The 25,567-nt window shown below is 46.0% G+C and overlaps 2 protein-coding genes across 2 annotated transcripts in view; one reads left to right on the forward strand and one right to left on the reverse strand.

The window, feature by feature from the left end:
* RNF214 (ring finger protein 214) overlaps positions 1 to 1,323 on the reverse strand; it is a 35,585-nt gene extending 34,262 nt beyond the window's left edge. Inside the window, exons 1-2 of the mRNA XM_073657104.1 lie at positions 1,179 to 1,323; positions 199 to 394 (exon numbers count right to left, since the gene is read on the reverse strand). Of these exons, the coding sequence (XP_073513205.1) occupies positions 199 to 336 (138 nt within the window). The 5' untranslated portion in view covers positions 337 to 394; positions 1,179 to 1,323. The remainder of the gene's footprint in view (positions 1 to 198; positions 395 to 1,178) is intronic.
* PCSK7 (proprotein convertase subtilisin/kexin type 7) overlaps positions 1,249 to 25,567 on the forward strand; it is a 41,009-nt gene continuing 16,690 nt past the window's right edge. The window contains exons 1-11 of the mRNA XM_073657087.1: positions 1,249 to 1,357; positions 4,508 to 4,971; positions 7,234 to 7,368; positions 7,582 to 7,747; positions 8,802 to 8,892; positions 9,464 to 9,518; positions 15,255 to 15,393; positions 15,546 to 15,646; positions 18,110 to 18,277; positions 18,462 to 18,569; positions 18,966 to 19,068. Of these exons, the coding sequence (XP_073513188.1) occupies positions 4,555 to 4,971; positions 7,234 to 7,368; positions 7,582 to 7,747; positions 8,802 to 8,892; positions 9,464 to 9,518; positions 15,255 to 15,393; positions 15,546 to 15,646; positions 18,110 to 18,277; positions 18,462 to 18,569; positions 18,966 to 19,068 (1,483 nt within the window). The 5' untranslated portion in view covers positions 1,249 to 1,357; positions 4,508 to 4,554. The remainder of the gene's footprint in view (positions 1,358 to 4,507; positions 4,972 to 7,233; positions 7,369 to 7,581; positions 7,748 to 8,801; positions 8,893 to 9,463; positions 9,519 to 15,254; positions 15,394 to 15,545; positions 15,647 to 18,109; positions 18,278 to 18,461; positions 18,570 to 18,965; positions 19,069 to 25,567) is intronic.

Consider the following 25,567-nt stretch of genomic DNA (forward strand, 5'->3'; position numbering starts at 1 on the left):
GGCACCATAGATAGGAGTAGGGCTAGGCTGCCGCACCGTGCACAACCTGCAGTCAGGGGCAGCGGTGACTTTACTAGGAAGCAGCCATGTTTTTGTAACAGCTCCTTTCAGCCCAGTGATAACGAAGGACGAGAGGAAAAATTATAGACCCAAAGCTGAATCCATGTTATCGGTAATCCCCATAACACAAGATCTTACCTGCACTGCGGTGCACTTAGTCAGAAGCCCCCCGGAGTCCTGTGATCCGCTTTGCAGCCTGCAGTGGTCTCCCTCGGCGTTGATCCGTCCCCCTTCTGACATGTCTCCTGGCATGAGGTCTGATCCTGCAGAGGGCATATCACCCGCAGAACGTCTCGCCTCTAGTTCATCCACCTTGTCCAGATGTCACCACTCCCTATAGGAAGACGTCATTAATAGGGCCGTGTGTACGGTGCGGGCTCAGGAGCAGCGCTCCCTTCATACAGCGCAGGCGTTGTACTGACATCTACCCCGTCTGACAGCAGTGGGACACCAGACAATTAAAAAGTTGGAATTGGGGCACAGGGGCACGTATGACGCCCAGCACCCCCCAGAGTGCCGATGTGGCGGCCGGGGGCTTACAGAAGGTGTCTGTGTCTGGGCCTCATAGCAAATAGGTCTGCAGAGCATTGTACAAGCGATCACAGGTTCAAGTCCGCTCAAAGGACTAATATAAAAAAAAAAAAAAAAAAAAAAAAAAAAAAACAGTTAAAAGTCATCACGCCCTTTTTTTCTAAACAAAAAAGAAAAATCTGAAAAATTAAAAACAAAAAAAAAACACTTTCTTTTTTCAGGACATAAAAAAGCCCCCAAAAAATAAAACAAGGTAATATTTTGGTATCGCCACGTGCGTAACTGTCTGAGCTAATAGATTATTATATGTATCCTGAACGACGATCGACAAGACAAAAAATATAATACAAATGATATAAAAAAAAAATACCAAAAAATCATCAAACAGTGAGGAGGGAAATAAAGAGGCCTGGTGATGTGACTCTCCTGATGTAATGAGTTTCGCTTTATGACAACTTAGGCCTTCAAAAAAGAAAAAAAAACACACCTTTCCTCCATACTTTATACTTCCACTCTGCTCTATAAACCTAGGGCTCCACACAAGAGCCGCTGATAATGACAGCTGCCACCACCCATGTATCACCTACTGTCGCCTCCCGTACTATCCGGTAGCCGCCGCTATTCACGTTACGTTAGAAGACGAAGTAAACCGGTTACTTCCGGTCTGTGCTGCGCCACGTCACGCCCACCGGAAGTGACAACGGTGAAACGTCACTGCCCAGCTGAATGCGGAAGTGGAGCGCGGAGCAGCGGCCGGAGGGGAAGGGTGAGTGTGGAGCGGCTGCCTCTCAGTGCGCTGCAGGCAGTCAGGCTACTGTCCATCACACGGTCCTGGACGAATAGTTTTTTTGTTTTTTTTTTAAATCTTGCAGCACATTAAACTCCCTGCTGACAAGTCCTGAGACCCCCAGTCACACAGAGCACGGGGCAGAGGGTCTGGGGGTCCTGTGCGAGCTCAGCGCCGCTGCCCCGTGCACTCAGTGGGGTCCTCTCTATCAGCTGCTGTTCAACCACTTAAAGGGGTTTTCCACCTTTTACAAATAAGGGCCCGAACATTACCTGTAATGTAACCTAACAGTCTCTGGTAATCATCGCCCTACCCACTCCAGCTCTTCTCATGGATTCACGTTGATTGCTTACATTACCGCTGCAGCCAATCACTGAGCTCAGCGGCATCACTGTCAATCGTAACTGGTACGATTCTGCCCTGGGCACCAATCACATACCCCGGCAGAATACTGATGGGCTGCCAGGGCAGTGGGTGGTCTACTGAAGTCCCCTGCCATCATGGTACTCCTTTTCATTGGAGACTGTCTTGTACAATGCGATACTTAAAGGGATTGTCCAGGGGTGGGGGGGAGGTTAAAACTTTTCCCAGGGGGGATATGTAAGAAGTAACAAACTCAGCCTTATATAATGACACACACCTGGTTTTTGGTGATGTCAGCATTACTGTGGCCTGTGATTGGCTGCAGCGGTCAGGTGACTTAAGCAGCACATCATCGGATCTTTCATGATTATCTGCTCAAAGCCAACTGACCTCTGCAGCCAATCTATTGTGCTGGATACAGGTGGGTGCCAGTAGGTTAGCGTGATGGATTTTTTTTTCCTTACATAACCCGGTTTTTATTTTGCTCTGACAACCCCTTTAAGTATTGCAGTGTATACAACCCCTGGCAAAAAATTATGTAATCACCGGGCTCGGAGGATGTTCATTCAGTTGTTTAATGTTGTTGAAAAAAAGCAGATCACAGACATGGCACAAAACTAAAGTCATTTCAAATGGCAACTTTAGGGCTTTAAGAAACACTAAAAGAAATCAAGATTAAAAATGTGGTACTCAGTAAGGGTAATTTTTTTCAGACCAAGCAGAGGGAAAAAATTATGGAATCACTCAAAAACAAACACACAAAAGAACACTCCAGTACATCACTAGTATTTTGTTGCACCACCTCTGGCTTTAATAACAGCTTGCAGTCTCTGAGGCATGGACTTAATGAGTGACAAACAGTACTCTTCATCAATCTGGCTCCAACTTTCTCTGATTGCTGTTGCCAGATCAGCTTTGCAGGTTGGAGCCTTGTCATGGACCATTTTCTTCAACTTCCACCAAAGATTTTCAATTGGATTGAGATCCGGACTATTTGCAGGCCATGACATTGACCTTATGTGTCTTATTTCAAGGAATGTTTTCACAGTTTTTGCTCTATGGCAGGATGCATTATCATCTTGAAAAGTGTCATCATCCCCAAACATCCTTTCAATTGATGGAATAAGAAAACTGTCCAAAATATCAATGTAAACTTGTGCATTTATTGAAGATGTAATGACAGCCATCTCCCCAGTGCCTTTACCTGACATGCAGCCCCATATCATCAATGACTGGGGAAATTTGCATGTTCTCTTCATGCAGTCATCTTTATAAATCTCATTAGAATGGCACCAAACAAAAGTTCCAGCATCATCACCTTGCCCAATGCAGATTCGCGATTCATCACTGAATATGACCTTCATCCAGTCATCCACAGTCCACGATTGCTTTTCCTTAGCCCATTGTAACCTTGTTTTTTTCTGTTTAGGTGTTAATGATGGCTTATGTTTAGCTTTTCTGTATGTAAATCCCATTTCCTTTAGGCTGTCTCTTACAGTTCGGTCACAGACATTGACTCCAGTTTCCTCCCATTCGTTCCTCATTTGTTTTGTTGTGCATTTCCTGTTTTGGAGACGTATTGCTTTAAGTTTCTGGTCTTGACGCTTTGATGTCTTCCTTGGTCTACCAGTATGTTTGCCTTTAACAACCTTCCCATGTTTGTATTTGGTCCAGATTTTAGACACAGCTGACTGTGAACAAACAACATCTTTTGCAACATTGCGTGATGATTTACCTTCTTTTAAGAGTTTGATAATCCTCTCCTTTGTTTCAATTGACATCTCTCCTGTTGGAGCCATGATTCATGTCAGTCCACTTGGTGCAACAGCTCTCCAAGGTGTGATCACTCCTTTTTAGATGCAGATCTAATTTGATGCAGGTGATAGTTTTGGAAATGAAAATTTACAGGGTGATTCCATAATTTTTTCCTCAGAATTGAGTGATTCCATAATTTTTTCCCTCTGCTTGGTCTGAAAAAAAATTACCCTTACTGAGTACCACATTTTTAATCTTGATTTCTTTTAGTGTTTCTTAAAGCCCTAAAGTTGCCATTTGAAATTACTTTAGTTTTGTGCCATGTCTGTGGTCTGCTTTTTTTAACAACATTAAACAACTGAATGAACATCCTTCGAGCCCGGTGATTCCATAATTTTTGCCAGGGGTTGTAGAACAAGCAGACGATCGCAGGGTCAAGTGTCTTTAAAGGGGTTGTCCACTACTTGGATGAAGCACTGATTGGCTGCAGCACTGACGTGACATAATGTGCCGTGAGCCTCGAGAGAGCAAGGTCCGACACTGCCGTAACGGAGTACGTGTTGGAATTTTATTCAGGGAATACACACTGATGGGAAGGGTGTGTCCAAGTAGTGGACAACCCCTTTAAAATAAACTTTAAAATAAATAATAAAGAAATTCTAATTTACCCTTCTTTTCCCCATCTAAAAACAAAAAAAATTAAGCCTTTTTTTGTTGTCGCATCCATAAAAGTTTGATTTATGAAGATATAGAATTATTTAGCCTATAAAGTAAATGCCATAAAGAAAATAAAAACAAATCTAAACACCAACCATTTTTTCAGTACATTATTTGATAAAACTGCAAAAACCAAAGACCTCATACTGTACAAATATATAAAAAAAATTGCGTTCTTGGGTAAAAAAAGGAAAAAAAAATAATGGTTGCAAAAGGAAGGGGTTAAATCTACCATATTTTATACATGTGTGTTCCTTTGGGTTCTTATTAATCTTGCCGTGTTGTTCTCCGCAGGTCCCAATGCCCTCGCTGGGATGCTTCCTGTGTAATGGGCCATCACCATGCATCGCTTCTTCATTCTACTCATGTGCCTTTGTCTTTTCACGCTGCCCCTCTTCCTCTTCCTCCCCTCGCTCACAGCCAGTAATGACGCCACAAGTCTGGGGGGAGAGCTGACCTGGGCTGTCCGTCTGGACCCCTCTCAAGGCTCTGGACGGAGAGAGGAGTTGGATGCTCTGGCAGAAGTGCTTTCGCGCGCTGTGGGGCTGGAGAATCGGGGTGTTATCGGGGAGTTAAAGGATCACTACTTGTTTGCACACGTGGGACCTGGTCAGACCAAGGAGACGACTAGGAGGAAAGTTCACGAGATCTTCTCACAACACAACAGCGTGCGATGGTTCTCCGAACAGAAGCTACTAAAGAGATCCAAGAGGAGCTTGCACTTTAATGACCCCAAATACCCACAGCAATGGCACTTGGTGAGATGGTCTACAAGCGTGAGCCTGCTTCTCATGGAGGAGTCACTCTTGGGGAGTTTTTCTAAATAATGCAATTTCTATAGTGTCTATTAGAAATGATCGAATGTTTTTCAATTCGAATTAGACAGGTTCAATTCATTTTTAAAAAAAACACCTTGAATTGCTGCAAAACCTCCAAGACATGTGTAACATTGTGACCTCTCCTAGGACTGGTGCAGTCACTGGCAATGATTCCCAGCAGGATCTTTAAAGTATATCTTCTTTGAAACTCGGGATCGTTTTAGAGACTCTGCTGCAATCGTACAGCCAGGCTCTGATTCATGCTGTCCACGGTTTGGGTGGCATGAAATCAGGTGACTGGTTCACATTATAATAAAACATCCAAAAATTATCCCTTTTAGTCATTTGTGATGAGGCAGATTGTTTTGTGCAGAACATTAACTCAACTGACAGTGTCGCTGTCAGAGGTAACATCGGTCTGCTGTGACTGAGACAAGGGATGAGCAATATAATCAATAGTGTACTCCTCTTCCTCCACTACCATTGTTTTCAGAGGCAAAGGAGGCCAATTATTACCTGCATTTGGTAGCACTATTGGCCGGACGGCTGGTACCAGTGGTGGTTGTGTTGCATCTGCTGCTAAACAAAACACATGAAATCAGGTGACTGGTTCCCATTAAAATAAAAAGTCAAAAAATTATCCTTCTTAGTCATTTGTGATCAGGCAGGTTGTTTTGTGCAGAACACTATCTCAACTGACATTGTCGCTGTCAGAGGTAACATCGGTCTGCTGTGACTGAGACAAGTGATGTGCAGTATATTCCATAGTGCACTCCGCTTCCTCCACTAACATGGTTTTCAGAGGCAAAGAAGGCCAATTATGACCTGCTTTTAGTAGCCCTACTGGCCGTACGGCTTGTACCAGTGGTGGTTGTGCTGCATCTGCTGCTAGCAGCTGCCACTTTCTTATTTTTCTTTAACATTTATTAGTCCTTTGCCACTTTTTTTACTTTTACAATACATTTTGAGCAACACTATAATTAACTTTTGACAATCTTTTCAACCTTTTACCAAAAAGGAGGTAATAAGAAATGCTAGGCAGGTAGGTACATGTACTGATGAAACATGTGGCAGCAGGGCGCAGTAAAGGTGTGGCATGTTGTACAGGTGCCAAATTGGAGTAGTAAAACAAGTATACAAAAACATAGTTTAATGTTGACATGTTTATTTTTTTTATTTAACACAATTCAACCACCTTCCCAAAAACGACCTAACAAGAAATGCTAAGTAGATACAGTAGAACCAAAAAGACAGCTAGTAGAACAGATGTGCAAAAATACAATTGCTAGCGACATGCACACTTTGTGAGGTAGACAGTCACAGTTAAATGTCTGGAATTTTGGGGAATTTTCTGTTGTAGTTCCCCCATTTGCAAAAACTCAATAGAATTGCTTGTGACAAGGAAGTACACCCCGTCTGACTGACACTGATTTGAGAATTATTTTTTGTGACTTGCTTCTGCTTTCTAGTGCATGAAGAAAATAAAGTGCAATTGTAATACAAATGCTGCAGGATAGATGCCAGCTGCTCCATATCACTGATCAGTCTGCCACTGCTGCTGGCACCTGTCTTATCTCTGTCCCCCTATCATTTGAATCTGTGTTATTCCCAGACTACTACACTCATCATCTTCACACATTACTGTCTGGAGTATTTGTCCAATGTTTTAGGGCTTTCACTTTCTATGTTTTTAGTTGAGCTCTTACGTCTTCTCACTATTGTAAAATAGCTGCTGCATTCCCTGTATCGGCTTTTATACAGGCTATGATAGTCCCTCCTGATTGGTTGTGCTATTCCATGTGATGTGATGGATGCAAGGCATTATGGGGAAGACCACACAAATGCTCTTGAGGTCATGTCAACATCACCTATTGTGAATGGTGGATTCTGTGTTATCTACTGTATATAGAGGTGTTATCAGACATTGTACAGGAGGAGGAGGTGAGCTGTGACATCACCTATTGTGAATGGTGGATTCTGTGTTATCTACTGTGTATAGAGTTGTTATCAGTCATTGTACAGGAGGAGGAGGTGAGCTGTGACATCAGATTGATTGCTCCTGTGTATGGAGGACTTTGCAGAGAGCCGCTGGCTGGACCCTCGTTCCCCCGGCCTCTGTCTTTTGTGTATGAGGCTCCTGATTTTGTCACCCCGTCTTATGGTTTGCGCGGATCCCTCTAACCTGATCCGTTTCCTTTTCAGCACAATACCCGTAGCCCTGGGATGGATATTAACGTTACTGGTGTGTGGGAGAGAAATGTGACCGGCCGGGGAGTTACCGTGGTGGTGGTGGATGACGGCGTGCAGCACACCATCCAGGACATTCAACCAAACTATGTAAGCAATAAGTATAGATGGAGATGCTCTCCGCCTCCTTAGACTCGCTGGGCGCCCGCGGACAATCATTGGGGTGATCCCACAAAAGTAAAAAAAATCCGATTAGCGACGAGACTGTGCACCAGCATCTGAATCGTAGGGCCCATACGGAAGGAAATAGCGTATATGCCCCAGAACAGGAGTGCTGTATAAAACGAGATTTATCTTCTCCAGAGCCCAGAAGGAAGCTACGACCTCAACTCCAATGATCCCGACCCCATGCCGCATCCTGACGGGTACAGTGACAACCACCATGGCACCCGCTGTGCGGGGGAGATCGCAGCCGTCCCTAATAACAGCTTCTGTGCAGTGGGGGTCGCCTACGGCAGCCGGATCGCAGGTAGACGCACAGCCACTGCTGTTCAGCGATGTCTCGTCATGTCTCGCATGATCATCCTGTGCAGCACCGTTACCGGCCCGGCTACAGCACCACATCAGTGCTTAAAGGGCGATACCATCAGACAAGCGTTTAAATTAGGTGTTTGCATTACATGTGTGTTTAAAAAAAAAAAATTGGCAACTTTTTTATGTCATGGGCTTTATTAAACAACATTAGTAATCTGCTGTTTTCACACCAACTGCTGGAGCTATTTTAGAGTAATACTTTGTCCTTTCAGGAAGAGTTTACATCAGTTTCTTTACCATCAGAGGCAGGATTACTATGATGGATAACACCTCTATATACAGTAGATAACACAGGATCCACCATTCACAATAGGTGATGTCACAGCTCACCTCCTCCTCGTCCTGTACAATGACTGATATCACCTCTATATACAGCAGATAACACAGGATCCACCATTCACAATAGGTGATGTCATAGCTCACCTCCTCCCCCTCCCGTGCAATGACTGATAACACCTCTATATACAGTAGATAATACAGGATCCACCATTCACAATAGGTGATGTCATAGCTCACCTCCTCCCCCTCCCGTGCAATGACTGATAACACCTCTATATACAGTAGATAATACAGGATCCACCATTCACAATAGGTGATGTCACAGCTCACCTCCTCTTCCTTCTGTACCTTTGTACACGCTCATTAGACACTTCAGTACAAAAGATAAGGTTGGAATCTGCTCATTGCTGCTAATGTACGTGTAAATTTCATGCAACAACCTCTAGAATGTCCCCAGTGGCCAGATTGAAGATTGCAAGATTTCTACTTTTTATTTTTAATTCAGATTGTGATATGGAAGAAAAAATGTCAAAGTAAAAAAAAAAATACTTCTAACACACAAACCTGATTTAAACAATCTTTAAAACCTGATCTTTTGGGGATGTCTTTACTTTATCGTGACTTCTGTGGAGCTGTTCTCCTTGACTCCTGCTTCCACCTTCTTTGAAGCCTCTGTGCTGATCTGCTTTACTTCTGTTTGTCTTTATCAGGGATCCGAGTCCTGGACGGGCCACTCACCGACAGCATGGAGGCCATCGCCTTCAACAAGCACTATCAGATCAATGATATCTACAGCTGCAGGTACGCCGAGGTTTACACCGCCCGTGCACCGTCCTACGCAGATTTAGGTTTATGTAAATCATTCAGTTTATACAATTTACGATATAAATGAAAAGTCTTCACTTTTTTTTTTTGCACTGGTTTTTTTTTGTTATTGTCAGTTTTTCTTAACTACAAGATTAAGCTAGTTCTTCAGTAAGGCCGTGTGCAGACTCACTTTCTTGAGACATTTGGAAACCACCTCCTTTTTTGGAGAATTATTTTTTTCCCAGAAGCGTTTACTTAAGAAGTTTTGGAAGATTCCCCCCTTCCTTAAACCCTTTAATTAAATCCCTTAAACTAGTCACTAGCCACTATGTACCTGCGGATATAGGGTTAATTTGCAGCATTACAATGCTGCCCGTCCGTCGTACTAAAAGTGCAGTTACTGGGAGAAAACTGATTTCGTCCCTGGAGCCGCCGGCTTTCAGTCATAAGTGCCTGCACGGAAGGGACTTGGATGCCCGATGATGATGATGCCAGGAGGGTGGTAAATAAGGGGGCTCTTGGGTATCTTGTTCTCACTGGTGTTGACTGTGTTGTTCTTTCACAGCTGGGGTCCTGATGATGACGGGAAGACGGTGGATGGACCTCATCAACTGGGAAAGGTAGAACTATTCTGCGCGAGACAGCTCCAAGATCTGTCAGTCACTCCATAATACCGTGCACTATGTCACTTTTCTGGTTTTGCAGGGTACCCTTATATATTAATCCTCCACATATTGAGCCTTTTCTTAGGGAGCATTCACACTAGCTGATTATTGGGAACATTCATTCCTAGGATAATAGTGCAGTGTAAACGGATTACCGATCGCCCAACGAACAAGCAAAGGCTTGTTTGTCGGGTGAAATGATTTTTAAACTTGCTTTTAAATCATTCCTGGCGGCACATTGTTCAGTGTAAACAGTACATAAGCTGCCAAGAACATAGATATTCTGTGTTCACAGAACAATGGTGTTGCTTATCGTCCTGTGTGCAGAAATTTCCGCTGCGGACTATCATTGCGGAAAAATCCGCAGCACAGCCATTATTTTTGTGGAATCGCGGCGTAAATTGCCGCCATTGACTTGCATTGAACCGCATAACATCCGCATGTATACATGCGGATGTTAAGCGGTTCAATGTGCGGTTGGTACCCAGGTCTGGAGAAGAGGAGACTCTCATCCGACCTGGGTACCATTAGTAAAAAAATAGAATAAAATGTTAAAAATAAAAAAATACATTATACTCACCTTTCCGGTGGCCCGCCGGCTCCTCTCCGGTGCGTCCTGTGTCCTCGGTGTCCAGCGGTAGTAAAAGGACCGGCGGTGACGTCATTTAGTCATGTGACAGGTCACACGACCGCCTACGTCAGCAGTCGCGTGACCTGTCACATGACTAAATGATGTCATGGCAGGTCCTTTCACACCACCGCTGGACGCCGAGGACACAGGACGCACCGAAGAAGGAGACCGGGGGCCACCGGAGAGGTGAGTATAATGTTTTTTTTTTATTTTTAACATTTTAATTATTTTCTTACTATTGATGCTGCATTTACAGCATCATAACTTGGTCACCCAATATAAATCCATGCCAGTTGCATAGATTTATATTGTGTGACCAACTTGTCAAGCACTTTTCCAAATGATGCTCAAAATTGCTTGGAAAAGCTCTTGAAAAAACGCATGCGGAAATGCATGCAAAAACGCTTAAAAAAACGCTTCTCCCTGGCAGAAAACGCATGTAAAATCCACATGCATTTTTTCTGCCAAGGAGATGCAGAAATGCTCAGGAAAATTTCTGCTTCATTTCTGCATTGTGGGCACATAGCCTTAAGGCTATGTGCCCACGATGCAGAAATGAAGCAGAAAATTTCTGCAGCATTTCTGCATCTCCCTGGCAGAAAAAAACGCATGCAGATTGTGCATGCGTTTTTCCTGCAGAATACATGCGGATCCACATGCGGGTTCACATGCGTTTCCGCATGCAGATTGACAAGCACTTTCCAGGCGATAGCATCACTTGGAAAGTGCTTGACAACTAGGTCACACTGTATAAATCCATGCAAACAGCATGGATTTATACAGTGTGAACCGTAAAAATTAAAACAAATAAAGCTATACTCACCCCCGAGGCCCCGGCGTGGCTGCAGCGCTGCTTCCTGGCTGGTTCCCGGCTGCCGGCATATCGCGAGACAGAGCGGTGAAGGGCCTGCGGTCACATGACTGTGACGTCACCGCAGGTCCTTCAGCGCTGCTGGCATTCAGAGAGAAGACGCCGGACAGGTGAGTATAAATTTTATTTGTTATTTTATTCTTTTTTTACAGGTAGAATGGTACCCAGGTCTGGATGAGAGTCTCCTCTCCTCCAGAACTGGGTACCATCCGCACATAGAGACGCATAGAAGCCGCTTGTACAAATGTACAGTCGCGGTTTCTATGCGTCTCAATGCAAGTCAATGGCGGGAGTTCCGCTGCGCTTCCGCAAAATTAAATGACATGCTGCGGATTTTTGTACGTAGCATAAACGCTGCGAAAAAATCCGCAGCATGTGCATAGAACATGTGGAATCCCCTTGGGGACCATGGGGTGCGGATTACCTAGCGTTTTACAAGCGTTTCCGCTGCGGAAATTCCGCAGCATAAACGCTTGAAAAACGCTACGTGGGCACCAAGCCTTAGGCTGAGTTCACACGATGCGTATTTCATGCGTTTCCGCGGCGTTTTTGCAGTTGCGTAAACGCCGCGGAAACGCATGAAAAACGCATGGTAGAAGGGAAGCAATGTTCCCCAATGGAAATCCGCATGTGCTGTGCCCATGATCCGCAGCATGTCAATTAATTTTGCGGAAACGCGGCGATTTCGCCGCCATTGACTTGCATTAGAACGCGCCAATTCCGCAAGACTGCATCTGTACTTGCGCTATTGGCGCGTTCTAATATGCGGATGGTACCCGAGTGTGGAGGAGAGGAGAGTCTCATCCACACCCAGGTACCATTAAAAAAGCTGTAAAAAAAAGAATAAAATAAAAAATAAATGTATTCTTACCTTCTGTCGGCCCGCGCAGCGCTCCTGCTTGGTTCCCGGCACTTGCAGTGAGTTGTAGGACCTGCGCTGACGTCAGAGTCATGTGACGGGTCACGTGACGCTGACGTCGGCAGGTCTTTCAATTCAAAGTTGCCGGCAGCCGGGAACTTTGTAAAGCAGGACAGCGCGGGCCATCGGAGGTAAGTATATACACTCTCTCGGGTCACACTATATAAATCCATGCTGTTTGCATGGATTTATATAGTGTGACCTAGTTGTCAAGCACTTTCCAGGTGATGCTAAAATCGCCTGGAAAGCGCTTGTCAATCTGCATGCGGAAACGCATGTGGATCCGCATGTATTCTGCAGGAAAAACGCATGCACAATCTGCATGCGTTTTTTCTGCCAGGGAGATGCAGAAATGATGCAGAAATTTTCTGCTTCATTTCTGCATCGTGTGCACATACCCTAAAGGGGTTTGCCAGACTTCTCCTTAGGGGGCAGACAGACGGCCGAATTTTTCGTGCGAGGATCACATCGCAATCCACAGACTGACCGTCAGCTCTCCTGACCTGAGCGTGACATCTGCATAGAAATACAAAAAAAACAGGTACATTATGATAAATAAAGATCAGGCCATAATCAAACATAAATCAGTGAACAAACACGCCCAAAAAGTCACTCCTGAATCATATAGAAAAAGGAAGAACAAATTGGAGTTTTAAGGCTAAAAACTTCCTTTATTGATACAAAAAAATATATAAAAATATCCACATAGATCATGAAAAAGACAGACAAGTAACAAAACGAAAAAGAGGAAGGGATGTACCACATCTCCTTGAGAAAGCTATGAAGTAAAGAAGCAAAACGCGCGTTGAGGACGTTCAATTATTCTTTTGGGGGCTGTCCAGTGGAATGGGTGAGGTTTGGCAACATTTATTTGGCCTTATTTAAATACTTCAATATTATGGTATGTGGAGAAGCTACACATATTATAGTGATATATATTTATATTTTATATATATATATATATATATATAATATATACACACTGCTCAAAAAAATAAAGGGAACACTCAAATAACACATCCTAGATCTGAATGAATGAAATATTCTCATTGAATACTTTGTTCTGTACAAAGTTGAATGTGCTGACCACAAAATCACACAAAAATCATCAATGGAAATCAAATTTATTAACCAATGGATGCCTGGATTTGGAGCCACCCCCAATATTTAAAGTGGAAAAACACACTACAGGCTGATCCAACTTTGATGTAATGTCCTTAAAACAAGTCAAAATGAGGCTCAGTATTGTGTGTGGCCTCCATGTGCCTGTATGACCTCCCTACAACGCCTGGGCATGCTCCTGATGAGGTTGCAGATGGTCTCCTGTGGGATCTCCTCCCAGACCTGGACTAAAGCATCCGCCAACTCCTGGACAGTCAACGTGACGTTGGTGGATGGAGCGAGACATGATGTCCCAGATGTGCTCAATCGGATTCAGGTCTGGGGAACGGGTGGGCCAGTCCATAGCTTCAATGCCTTCATCTTGCAGGAACTGCTGACACACTCCAGCCACATGAGGTCTGGCATTGTCCTGCATTAGGAGGAACCCAGGGCCAGCCGCACCAGCATATGGTCTCACAAGGGGTCTGAGGATCTCATCTCTGTATCTAATGGCAGTCAGGCTACCTCTGGCGAGCACATGGGGGGCTGTGCGGCCCTCCAAAGAAATGCCACAGAACACCAGGATTGGCAAAGTTGCCACTGGCGCCCTGTGCTCTTCACAGATGAAAGCAGGTTCACACTGAGCACATGTGACAGACGTGACAGAGTCAGGAGACGCCGTGGAGAGTGATCTGCTGCCTGCAACATCCTTCAGCACGACCGGTTTGGCAGTAGGTCAATAATGGTGTGGAGTGGCATTTCTTTGGAGGGCCGCACAGCCCTCCATGTGATCACCAGAGGTAGCCTGACTGCCATTAGGTACCGAGATGAGATCCTCAGACCCCTTGTGAGACCATATGCTGGTGCGGTTGGCCCTGGGTTCCTCCTAATGCAGGGCAATGCCAGACCTCATGTGGCTGGAGTGTGTCAGCAGTTCCTGCAAGATGAAGGCATTGAAGCTATGGACTGGCCCCTCCGTTCCCCAGACCTGAATCCGATTGAGCACATCTGGGACATCATGTCTCGCTCCATCCACCAACGTCACGTTGCACCACAGACTGTCCAGGAGTTGGCGGATGCTTTAGTCCAGGTCTGGGAGGAGATCCCACAGGAGACCATCCGCAACCTCATCAGGAGCATGCCCAGGCGTTGTAGGGAGGTCATACAGGCACATGGAGGCCACACACAATACTGAGCCTCATTTTGACTTGTTTTAAGGACATTACATCAAAGTTGGATCAGCCTGTAGTGTGTTTTTCCACTTTAATATTGGGGGTGACTCCAAATCCAGGCCTCCATTGGTTAATAAACTTGATTTCCATTGATTTTTGTGTGATTTTGTTGTCAGCACATTCAACTTTGTACAGAACAAAGTATTCAATGAGAATATTTCATTCATTCAGATCTAGGATGTGTTATTTGAGTGTTCCCTTTATTTTTTTGAGCAGTGTATATATATCTATATATATATATATATATATATCTATATATATATCTCACAATATTTGTAGCTCCTCCACATACCATAATGTCAAAGTATTTAAATGAGGCCAAATAAATGTTGCCACACCTCACCCATTCCACTGGACAGCCCCTAAAAGGATAACTGTACGTCCCCAAGCTTTTTGCTTCTTTACTCCATAGCTTTCTCAAGGAGATGTGGTACATCCCTTCCTCTTTTTCATTTTGTCATTTGTCTGTCTTTTTCATGATCTATGTGGCTATTTTTATATATTTTTTGTATCAATAAAGGAAGTTTTTAGCCTTAAAAATCCAATTTGTTCTCTTTTTCAATAGAAATGCATCCCGCTGTCACGCTTTGGTCAGGATAGGTGTCGGGCCAGTCCATGCACTGCCATTCGATCCTCCCATGAAAAATATGTCCGTCTGTCTGCCCCCCTTAGGATAAGTCATCACTATCAGATTGGTGGAGGACAGACTTCCATCACTCCCACCAATCAGGTGTAGACTGCGTCGGGGTGTCTATTATACACTCCCGAAAATGATGCGCGACAGTGTGCACGTTCACTCTGTCGCCACCATTATAGTCTAACAGCTCTGTCGGCGCATACGCCCAATCCCATTTTGTGGGGGGATTTGGACTTAAGCCCCGGCAGAACTAAGGAACGGATGCGAAAACGCACTTACTGACTTTGCTCTTACCCTTAGGCAGCTCTTCAGCACGGAGTGATTGCTGGTCGGAAAGGTTTTGGGAGTATTTTCGTGGTTGCCAGCGGTAATGGAGGCCAGTACAACGACAACTGTAACTACGACGGGTACGCCAACTCCATCTACACGGTCACCATAGGTAAGTGCACTCTTAGCCCTGCGCTCTCACTGGGTGTTTTGTGTCGCTTTCAGGGTTAAAATCCCGCTGGTAATGTAAAATATTACATTTATGGTCGAATGTCTGGGACGTTGATCAGATATGAATATATTGTGGATTTATTCTTCTGAAAGGTGCTGTTAACGAAGCTGGTAAAATGCCTTTCTATGCCGAGGAATGTGCTTCCATGCTGGCCGTCACCTTCAGCAGCGGAGACAAGCAGATGAGGAGCATCGTGAGTCGCGGGATCTCTTCTTCCAACTGCAGTGCAGATTAATGGGCTCCGCATGTATTTTACACATTACAGATCAGCTTAGAAAATTATTTGTTTTGGTTCTACCATTCTGGCATGGTTACCGATGTGTAAGTCGTGTAGTGCTCTCTCAATATGGGGATTAGGGTTGGTGCAAATTGATTTGTAGCACCCGGTCCATTTGCCATGTCAGTCATCTATGGCGTCTTCTTGAAGCCCTGACAGCCAATCCTACCTGACGGCATCCGCTGCGCCTATTTGATTAGCCGCCCTGGCACAATGTCATGCTGCAACTATGATGCCCCACCAGGCCGGCTAATCAAATGGTGCCGTCAGGTAGGTGGCAGCTCTCAGGGTTCCCGTCTAGCAGCCACAGATCACTGACGTGGCCAATGAAGTCCAGCAAATCCATTTTCACCTTAAGAAGCAATACTTACCACTGCGATCTGCCTCCCCTGTGTCAACTCTGCTTCTTCAACGCTCTTCTTTGGACCGGGAGCCCACTGATTGCCCCTCAGGGTCTGGTGGCCGGGATGTCCTCTGTTCCAGTCCTGTCGGAGAGGCTCAAGTGTTGCTTCTTTTGTAAGGGTCACCTCCATCTGTAAACCTTAAAAAATGTAGTAGAATTACCCCTTTTTTATTTTTTTTGCAAAGGTTTTATGTTATTCAGTCATTGGGACCATATTCTGATTAAAAAAACATTTACTTAGTATATTTTGTGATGACTGATGTGGAAGAATAAATAGACTGAGCAAATATTATTAAAAGGCTGTTTCCATCTCAGCCGTTCATGGTTAAAATGGAAATATTACCTACACTGTATCGGCAACACCCATAGAAGTAAATGGGAATAATCCTTTAAACGGATTTGCACTACTCTGCGTTACACCACACTGGGCCCATTAACTTTGTTTAAGAAATTAAAAAAGATGGACATCGGTGTACACACTCTGCCCTGTGTCGTCACCTCCGTCCCCTTCGCTCTCTGCCGCCCCGTGTCGTCCCTCCCCCCCCCCCCTCTGCGCTCTGCTGCCCCGTGTCCTTCCGTCCGCTCTCTGCCGCTGCTTGTCCTTCCGTCCGCGCTCTGCAGCCCCGTGTCCTTCCGTCCCCCCTCCGCGCTCTGCAGCCCCGTGTCCTTCTGTCCCCCCTCCATGCTCTGCCACCCCGTGTCGTCCTGTCCCGTCCTCCCTTTGGCGCTCTGCCGCCCCGTGTCGTCCTGTCCCCCCCCCCCCCCCTCCGCGCTCTGCCGCCCCGTGTCGTCCCGTCCCCCCTCCCCTCGGCGCTCTCCTGCCTCTTGTCGTTCCGTCCCCCCCCTCCGCTCTCTGCCGCTGCTTGTCCTTCCGTCCGCTCTCTGCCGCTGCTTGTCCTTCCGTCCGCTTTCTGCCGCTGCTTGTCCTTCCGTCCGCGCTCTGCCGCTGCTTGTCCTTCCGTCCGCGCTCTGCCGCTGCTTGTCCTTCCGTCCGCGCTCTGCCGCTGCTTGTCCTTCCGTCCGCGCTCTGCCGCTGCTTGTCCTTCCGTCCGCGCTCTGCCGCTGCTTGTCCTTCCGTCCGCGCTCTGCCGCTGCTTGTCCTTCCGTCCGCGCTCTGCCGCTGCTTGTCCTTCCGTCCGCGCTCTGCCGCTGCTTGTCCTTCCGTCCGCGCTCTGCCGCTGCTTGTCCTTCCGTCCGCGCTCTGCCGCTGCTTGTCCTTCCGTCCGCGCTCTGCCGCTGCTTGTCCTTCCGTCCGCGCTCTGCCGCTGCTTGTCCTTCCGTCCGCGCTCTGCCGCTGCTTGTCCTTCCGTCCGCGCTCTGCCGCTGCTTGTCCTTCCGTCCGCGCTCTGCCGCTGCTTGTCCTTCCGTCCGCGCTCTGCCGCTGCTTGTCCTTCCGTCCGCGCTCTGCCGCTGCTTGTCCTTCCGTCCGCGCTCTGCCGCTGCTTGTCCTTCCGTCCGCGCTCTGCCGCTGCTTGTCCTTCCGTCCGCGCTCTGCCGCTGCTTGTCCTTCCGTCCGCGCTCTGCCGCTGCTTGTCCTTCCGTCCCCCCTCTGCCGCTGCTTGTCCTTCCGTCCCCCCTCTGCCGCTGCTTGTCCTTCCGTCCCCCCTCTGCCGCTGCTTGTCCTTCCGTCCCCCCTCTGCCGCTGCTTGTCCTTCCGTCCCCCCTCTGCCGCTGCTTGTCCTTCCGTCCCCCCTCTGCCGCTGCTTGTCCTTCCGTCCCCCCTCTGCCGCTGCTTGTCCTTCCGTCCCCCCTCTGCCGCTGCTTGTCCTTCCGTCCCCCCTCTGCGCTCTGCCGCCCCGTGTCGTCCCGTCCTCCCCTCGGCGCTCTGCCGCCCCGTGTCGTCCCGTCCTCCCCTCGGCGCTCTGCCGCCCCCGTACACAGTGCGTGTAAAGGAAGTAATGTGGAGGAACAGCGCACAGATTAGTTCTCCCAGCAATGTTTTTGGTGCGAGTTCTGACTTCTCCCCTTTTCCTCAGGTGACATCAGACTGGGATCTGCAGAAGGGAACCGGCTGCACAGAAGGCCACACAGGGACGTCAGCTGCCGCTCCCATCGCTGCAGGGATGATCGCGCTGATGCTGCAGGTCCGGCCATGTCTGACGTGGAGGGACGTTCAACACATCATCGTCTTCACAGCTACAAAAGTACAACGCAACTTGTTTCTTATTGTCTTCCTCAAAGAACAGTTTAAAGGGATGTTCTCCAGATATATCCTGCCTGACATTGACAACTGGGACAACCCCTTTAATATTGTACTGTAGCAATGCACGATAGTTTTGCAGTTTTCTGCTCGTACTGATTCTCTTTGCTTCCGATCTATCTCTGCAGTATGAAGACCATCAAGCTGCCTGGGAAACCAACGGCGCAGGGTTCAGCCACAGCCATCAGCACGGGTTCGGCCTGTTGAATGCCTGGCGTCTTACCAATGCTGCCAAGGTGAAGTGCCCATAGTCTGTGCCGTGTCTTGCAGGCTTGTCATCCACCAGCTGATCTGGCTCCGCTTTTTACCAAAGTTTTGAGTTGACTTTGTTTTGTTTTTTTTGGCCAACGTGGACCAGATTTATAATTTACCAGTACCAAAGACAATGGTCATTTCTGCAGAGCAGTGTGGATCACTACTGATATTGACAAGCTGTATAATGGCATACCCCGATGTTAAGGGTAAATGGTGATGCCTATATTTTAACGTATTTATATATTACCAGGAGAAGTTACAGAGGGACGGAATCATTTTAGTGGGGGGAAAAACACCAGATAAATGTTTCAGAATTTTCCCGTGTCTTGAAACCAACGATCAGATCAATAAATCTTCTTTTTTCTCCCCGTCTGTAGGTGTGGGAGTCTGTGCCGTATTTAGCTTCCTATGTCAGCCCAGCGCTAAAAGAAAACCGAAATATTCCTTTGCTTCCCAACGTGCTGGAATTAAGCTGGAACGGTGAGTTTACAATTAGCTTAACTTGGATATTTATATATATATTATTATCACACTTAAAGTGGTGTTCCCACCTCAGCCATTCAAGTCCTAGATGGGAGTACCTGTCTACATAGACTGGGCAGAGCTCCACTGGGAATTTACATAGCAGTCAATGCGAATTACAAAAATGGCATGGCACATGGATGGCAAAGATGGAAATATCCCAAATGTGGACAACCCCTTTAAGTTTTCAGTGATGCAGGACTTGTGTTCAAGCAAAAAGGAGGAGCGCTCTGTACAAGCAAAAAGGAGGAGCGCTCTGTACAAGCAAAAAGGAGGAGCGCTCTGTACAAGCAAAAAGGAGGAGCGCTCTGTACAAGCAAAAAGGAGGAGCGCTCTGTACAAGCAAAAAGGAGGAGCGCTCTGTACAAGCAAAAAGGAGGAGCGCTCTGTACAAGCAAAAAGGAGGAGCGCTCTGTACAAGCAAAAAGGAGGAGCGCTCTGTACAAGCAAAAAGGAGGAGCGCTCTGTACAAGCAAAAAGGAGGAGCGCTCTGTACAAGCAAAAAGGAGGAGCGCTCGCCAGGGCTTCATTCTTGCAATCGGTGAGGGTCTCGCCTTCCGTATCATCTCTAATGATTTGTTCGGGAACATCATCATTATTATCATTTATTTTGGTTTTATGTTTAGTGTGGGATTCTATTGAAAAAATAATTAAATACTAAAAATAATATACTAAAATTAATATAGTTTGTTTTATAATGTTAGTATTTTATTATTCATATATATATATATATATATATATATATATATATATATATATATATATATATATATATATATATATATACCGTATATTCCGGCGTATAAGACGACTTTTGAAGACTGAAAAATCTTCTGTCTAGTCTGGGGTCGTCTTATACGCCGGTAATGCTTTTGAACTTTCAGAAATTGACATGCGGGGATACTCTGGGGGTGTTAATAAGCTGCCGTGGCCGTATCCCTGCCATGTCGGAGTTAATATAAGGTGGAGGGAGTTAAAATACGGTGGCGGTAGGTCCAGACAGTCAGCGCTTCTGTGCTGAAACTGACACATCGCTGCGTATTCCCAGCTCCGGACACAGCGCAGGGCTTCTGTGCCGACAGCTTTCACTTGTCACAGAAGCGCTGCGCTGTGTCCGGAGCAGGGAAGTTCGCATCGCTTCTGTGACAATATATGAAAAGCCGGCAATTCAGCAGCCGCATAAGCCGGCACCCGACAATTTAGAATAGAAAGAATAGAGCTTCACACATAGATTAGATAGAAACATGTCAGTCACATATATATGAAGTACAGTGACAGTGTTGGTTACTGCACTTGTCATTTAGTGTAAAGGATTTATTAAAACAAATAATAGTGTTTTCATGCACCGTCTCTTTAAAAAAGCCGGCCGGCAATTCAGCATCGGTACCCGACAATTTATAACAGACAGAATAGAGCTTCACACATAGATTAGATAGAAACATGTCAGTCACATATATATGAAGTACAGGGACAGTGCTGGTTACTGTACTTGTCATCTAGTGTTAAAATAACGGATTTATTAAAAAAAAAATTGGCGTGGGGTTCCCCTTAATTTTAGTCTCTAGCGGAGGTTAAGCAGACAGCTGGGGCAGATGTTTGAAGCCTGGGAAGGGGGTAATACCCACGGAGCTTCCCAGGCTACTAATATCAGCCCCCAGCTGAATACATAGCCTTTACTAGCTATTAAAATGGGGGATCCCAAAAAAATGACGTGGGGTCCCCCCTATTTTAATAGCTAGCAAAGGCTAGGCAGACAGCTGGAGGCTGATATTAATAGCCCAGGAAGGGAGCCATGAATATTGGCCCCCTCCCAGGCTAGAAACACCAGCCGTCAGCCGCCCCAGAAATGGCGCATTCACAGGATGCGCCAATTCTGGCACTTAGCCTCGCTCTTCCACGCTGCCCTGTAGCGGTGGCAGTGGGGTAATAGGGCTGGGGTTGATGTCAGCTTATAATGCCAGCTGACATCAAGCCCAGGTTAGTAATGGAGAGGCGTCTATAAGACACCCCCATTACTAACCCCATAGTCAAAGTTAAAAAAAACACAAACACCCAGAATAAAGTCCTTTAATTGAAATAAAGACACAAATCTTTATTGTTCTAAATTAAACCATACTTACCATCACGCCCATTCCAGCTGAAGCCAACGATCTCCTGCAATAAAAGAAAAATAATAAAGCAACCTCATCCTTACCTTTCCATGGTTCCCAGGACGGGTCCAGCTCTGCTACATCGAGATGACAGGCTGGACCGCAGCAGAACGCTGCCATCCAGCCTGTCATCCCGCAGACACTGAGAAGCGCAGGCATGCTTCCGCTCCTCAGCGTCTCTCTGTGACGGCATCCAGATGAGCCGACAATGAACTCAGCTCACCTCCTGGACGTCCGTCACTGACAGCGTGGGAAACTTCTACTGCGCATGCGGGGAGCAGGAGAATTTTCCCACGCTGTCAGTGACGTGCATGAGGTGAGCCGAGTTCATTGGACATGATCTCGGCTCATCTGGATGCCGTCACAGTCAGACACTGAGGAGCACAAGCATGCCTGCGCTTCTCAGTGTCTGCCGCATGGCAAGCTGAACGGCAGCGTTCTGCTGCGGTGCAGCCTGTCATGTGAATGTAGCAGAGCTGGACCGGTCCTGGGAACCATGGAAAGGTAAGGATGAGGTTGCTTTATTATTTTACTTTTATTGCAGGAGATCGTTGGCTTCAGCTGGAATGGGCGTGATGGTAAGTATGGTTTAATTTAGAACATTAAAAAATTGTGTCTTTATTTCAATTAAAGGACTTTTTTCTGGGTGTTGTGTTTTTTTAAATTACTTTACTAGAAATTCATGGTGGTCATGTCTAATATTGGCGTGACCCCATGAATTTCGGGCTTAGGGCCAGCTGATAATGCCAAGCTGGCCCTAACCCCTTTATTACCCAGTGAGCCACCGCACCAGGGCCCTGGATGAGTTGGGTACAGCGCCAGAAGATGGCGCTTCTATGAACGCGCCATTTTCCGGGGTGGCTGCGGACTGCAATTTGCAGCGGGGGTGGCCCAGAAAGCTTGGGCCTCCCTGCGCTGCGGATTCCAGCCCCCAGCTGCCTAGTTGTACCTGGCTGGACACAAAAATAGGGCGAAGCCCCACGTATTTTTTTTTTTAAATTATTTCATGAAATAATTAAAAAAAAAAGGGCTTCCCTATATTGTTGTGTCCGGCCAGGTACAAATAGGCAGCTGGTGGTTGGGTGCAGCCCGTTCCTGCCTGCTGTACCTGGCTGGACACAAAAATATGGCGAAGCCCCACGTCAACATTTTTGGGAAAAATTAATTACAAAATTAATAATTTAGGGACTGCATCTTTATTAACCCCTCAATTGTCATTTAGTGTTAAAATAAAGGATTTTTTAAAAAGAAAATTGGCGTGGGATCCACCATCATTATAGTCTCTAGCGGAGGTTAAGCAGACGGCTGGGGCAGATGTTTGAAGCCTGGGAAGAGGGTAATACCCACGGAGCTTCCCAGGCTACTAATATCAGCCCCCAGCTGAATACCTAGCCTTTACTAGCTATTAAAATGGGGGATCCCAAAAAAATGACGTGGGGTCCCCCCTATTTTAATAGCTAGCAAAGGCTAGGCAGACAGCTGGAGGCTGATATTAATAGCCCAGGAAGGGAGCCATGAATATTGGCCCCCTCCCAGGCTAGAAACACCAGCCGTCAGCCGCCCCAGAAATGGCGCATTCACAGGATGCGCCAATTCTGGCACTTAGCCTCGCTCTTCCACGCTGCCCTGTAGCGGTGGCAGTGGGGTAATAGGGCTGGGGTTGATGTCAGCTTATAATGCCAGCTGACATCAAGCCCAGGTTAGTAATGGAGAGGCGTCTATAAGACACCCCCATTACTAACCCCATAGTCAAAGTTAAAAAAAACACAAACACCCAGAATAAAGTCCTTTAATTGAAATAAAGACACAAATCTTTATTGTTCTAAATTAAACCATACTTACCATCACGCCCATTCCAGCTGAAGCCAACGATCTCCTGCAATAAAAGAAAAATAATAAAGCAACCTCATCCTTACCTTTCCATGGTTCCCAGGACGGGTCCAGCTCTGCTACATCGAGATGACAGGCTGGACCGCAGCAGAACGCTGCCATCCAGCCTGTCATCCCGCAGACACTGAGAAGCGCAGGCATGCTTCCGCTCCTCAGCGTCTCTCTGTGACGGCATCCAGATGAGCCGACAATGAACTCAGCTCACCTCCTGGACGTCCGTCACTGACAGCGTGGGAAACTTCTACTGCGCATGCGGGGAGCAGGAGAATTTTCCCACGCTGTCAGTGACGTGCATGAGGTGAGCCGAGTTCATTGGACATGATCTCGGCTCATCTGGATGCCGTCACAGTCAGACACTGAGGAGCACAAGCATGCCTGCGCTTCTCAGTGTCTGCCGCATGGCAAGCTGAACGGCAGCGTTCTGCTGCGGTGCAGCCTGTCATGTGAATGTAGCAGAGCTGGACCGGTCCTGGGAACCATGGAAAGGTAAGGATGAGGTTGCTTTATTATTTTACTTTTATTGCAGGAGATCGTTGGCTTCAGCTGGAATGGGCGTGATGGTAAGTATGGTTTAATTTAGAACATTAAAAAATTGTGTCTTTATTTCAATTAAAGGACTTTATTCTGGGTGTTGTGTTTTTTTAAATTACTTTACTAGAAATTCATGGTGGTCATGTCTAATATTGGCGTGACCCCATGAATTTCGGGCTTAGGGCCAGCTGATAATGCCAAGCTGGCCCTAACCCCTTTATTACCCAGTGAGCCACCGCACCAGGGCCCTGGATGAGTTGGGTACAGCGCCAGAAGATGGCGCTTCTATGAACGCGCCATTTTCCGGGGTGGCTGCGGACTGCAATTTGCAGCGGGGGTGGCCCAGAAAGCTTGGGCCTCCCTGCGCTGCGGATTCCAGCCCCCAGCTGCCTAGTTGTACCTGGCTGGACACAAAAATAGGGCGAAGCCCCACGTATTTTTTTTTTTAAATTATTTCATGAAATAATTAAAAAAAAAAGGGCTTCCCTATATTGTTGTGTCCGGCCAGGTACAAATAGGCAGCTGGTGGTTGGGGGCAGCCCGTTCCTGCCTGCTGTACCTGGCTGGACACAAAAATATGGCGAAGCCCCACGTCAACATTTTTGGGAAAAATTAATTACAAAATTAATAATTTAGGGACTGCATCTTTATTAACCCCTCAATTGTCATTTAGTGTTAAAATAAAGGATTTTTTAAAAAGAAAATTGGCGTGGGATCCACCATCATTATAGTCTCTAGCGGAGGTTAAGCAGACGGCTGGGGCAGATGTTTGAAGCCTGGGAAGAGGGTAATACCCACGGAGCTTCCCAGGCTACTAATATCAGCCCCCAGCTGAATACATAGCCTTTACTAGCTATTAGAATGGGGGACCCCCCCAAAAAATGACGTGGGGTCCCCCCTATTTTAATGTGTTTATGAGTGACAGTTTTCCTGCTATATACCTGCATGTCATAAGAATTTAAATTAAAAAAGGACCATGTTAAATTCAAATCTGTTTTTTTTTAATTTTTACCGGTGTTTGGTATGCGTTGGAAAAGGGGTAGTCTTATACGGTGAATATATCCTAAACTCTATATTTTAACAGGAAAGTAGGGGGGTCGTCTTATACGCCAGAATATACGGTGTATATATATATATATATATATATATATATATATAATAGATAGATAGTTTTCTACTTTTTACACTTTGTTAGCAAACTATTTTGCATTTTAATTTGTTTCACTTTTTATTTTTAATTAGGACTGAGCTTAGTCCCAGCACTTGCTAATGCTCACCGTTAATAAACTCATCACAGTGTACATGTAGAATAACATTTGCGGCACTTACAAATTTACACTCTAGAGGGCGCTATTGACTTGCAGTTATTGTGGGTTGTTGTTTTTTTTTTTTTGTTCTTTTAAAAAGAAAATAATGATTTATTGAATCAAAATTTTTCCCCTCAAACTACTTGGATCAAAAGAAGAACTCCAAATTACTATTTGAAAAACTATTATTTATTTTGGATGTCTTGTATTTTTATTGTATTTAGCCATTGCCAAAAATGGTTTTGTTCCCATTTATTAATATGTATTGTCCTTTTCTTTTGCGGTCAGTGTAATTCTTGATGCAATGATCTGTCATCACTGTGGTAGTCATCTATATTATGGTATTGGCACTTGGCATTTTCTTCCGGTCTTGCAGTCATTGAATGTGATCTAAGTTGCAGTTCTTGGCAGCGGCCACTACGCTGTGTATGGCGCTGCGCTGATCCGGCTCTGTTCACTGACAGCGCAGCTAAGAGCAGCTGATCGGGGGGTGCACCGATCTGATATTAAGGCCACGGCCCCACTATCAGTATTTTCGTGCAAAAATGCTGGGATTCTGCACTTAAAATGCATGTGGTT

This window comes from Phyllobates terribilis, unplaced genomic scaffold (assembly GCF_046119375.1).
Source record: "Phyllobates terribilis strain yellow unplaced genomic scaffold, ASM4611937v1 Scaffold_12__6_contigs__length_324123572, whole genome shotgun sequence".
NCBI lineage: Eukaryota > Metazoa > Chordata > Amphibia > Anura > Dendrobatidae > Phyllobates > Phyllobates terribilis.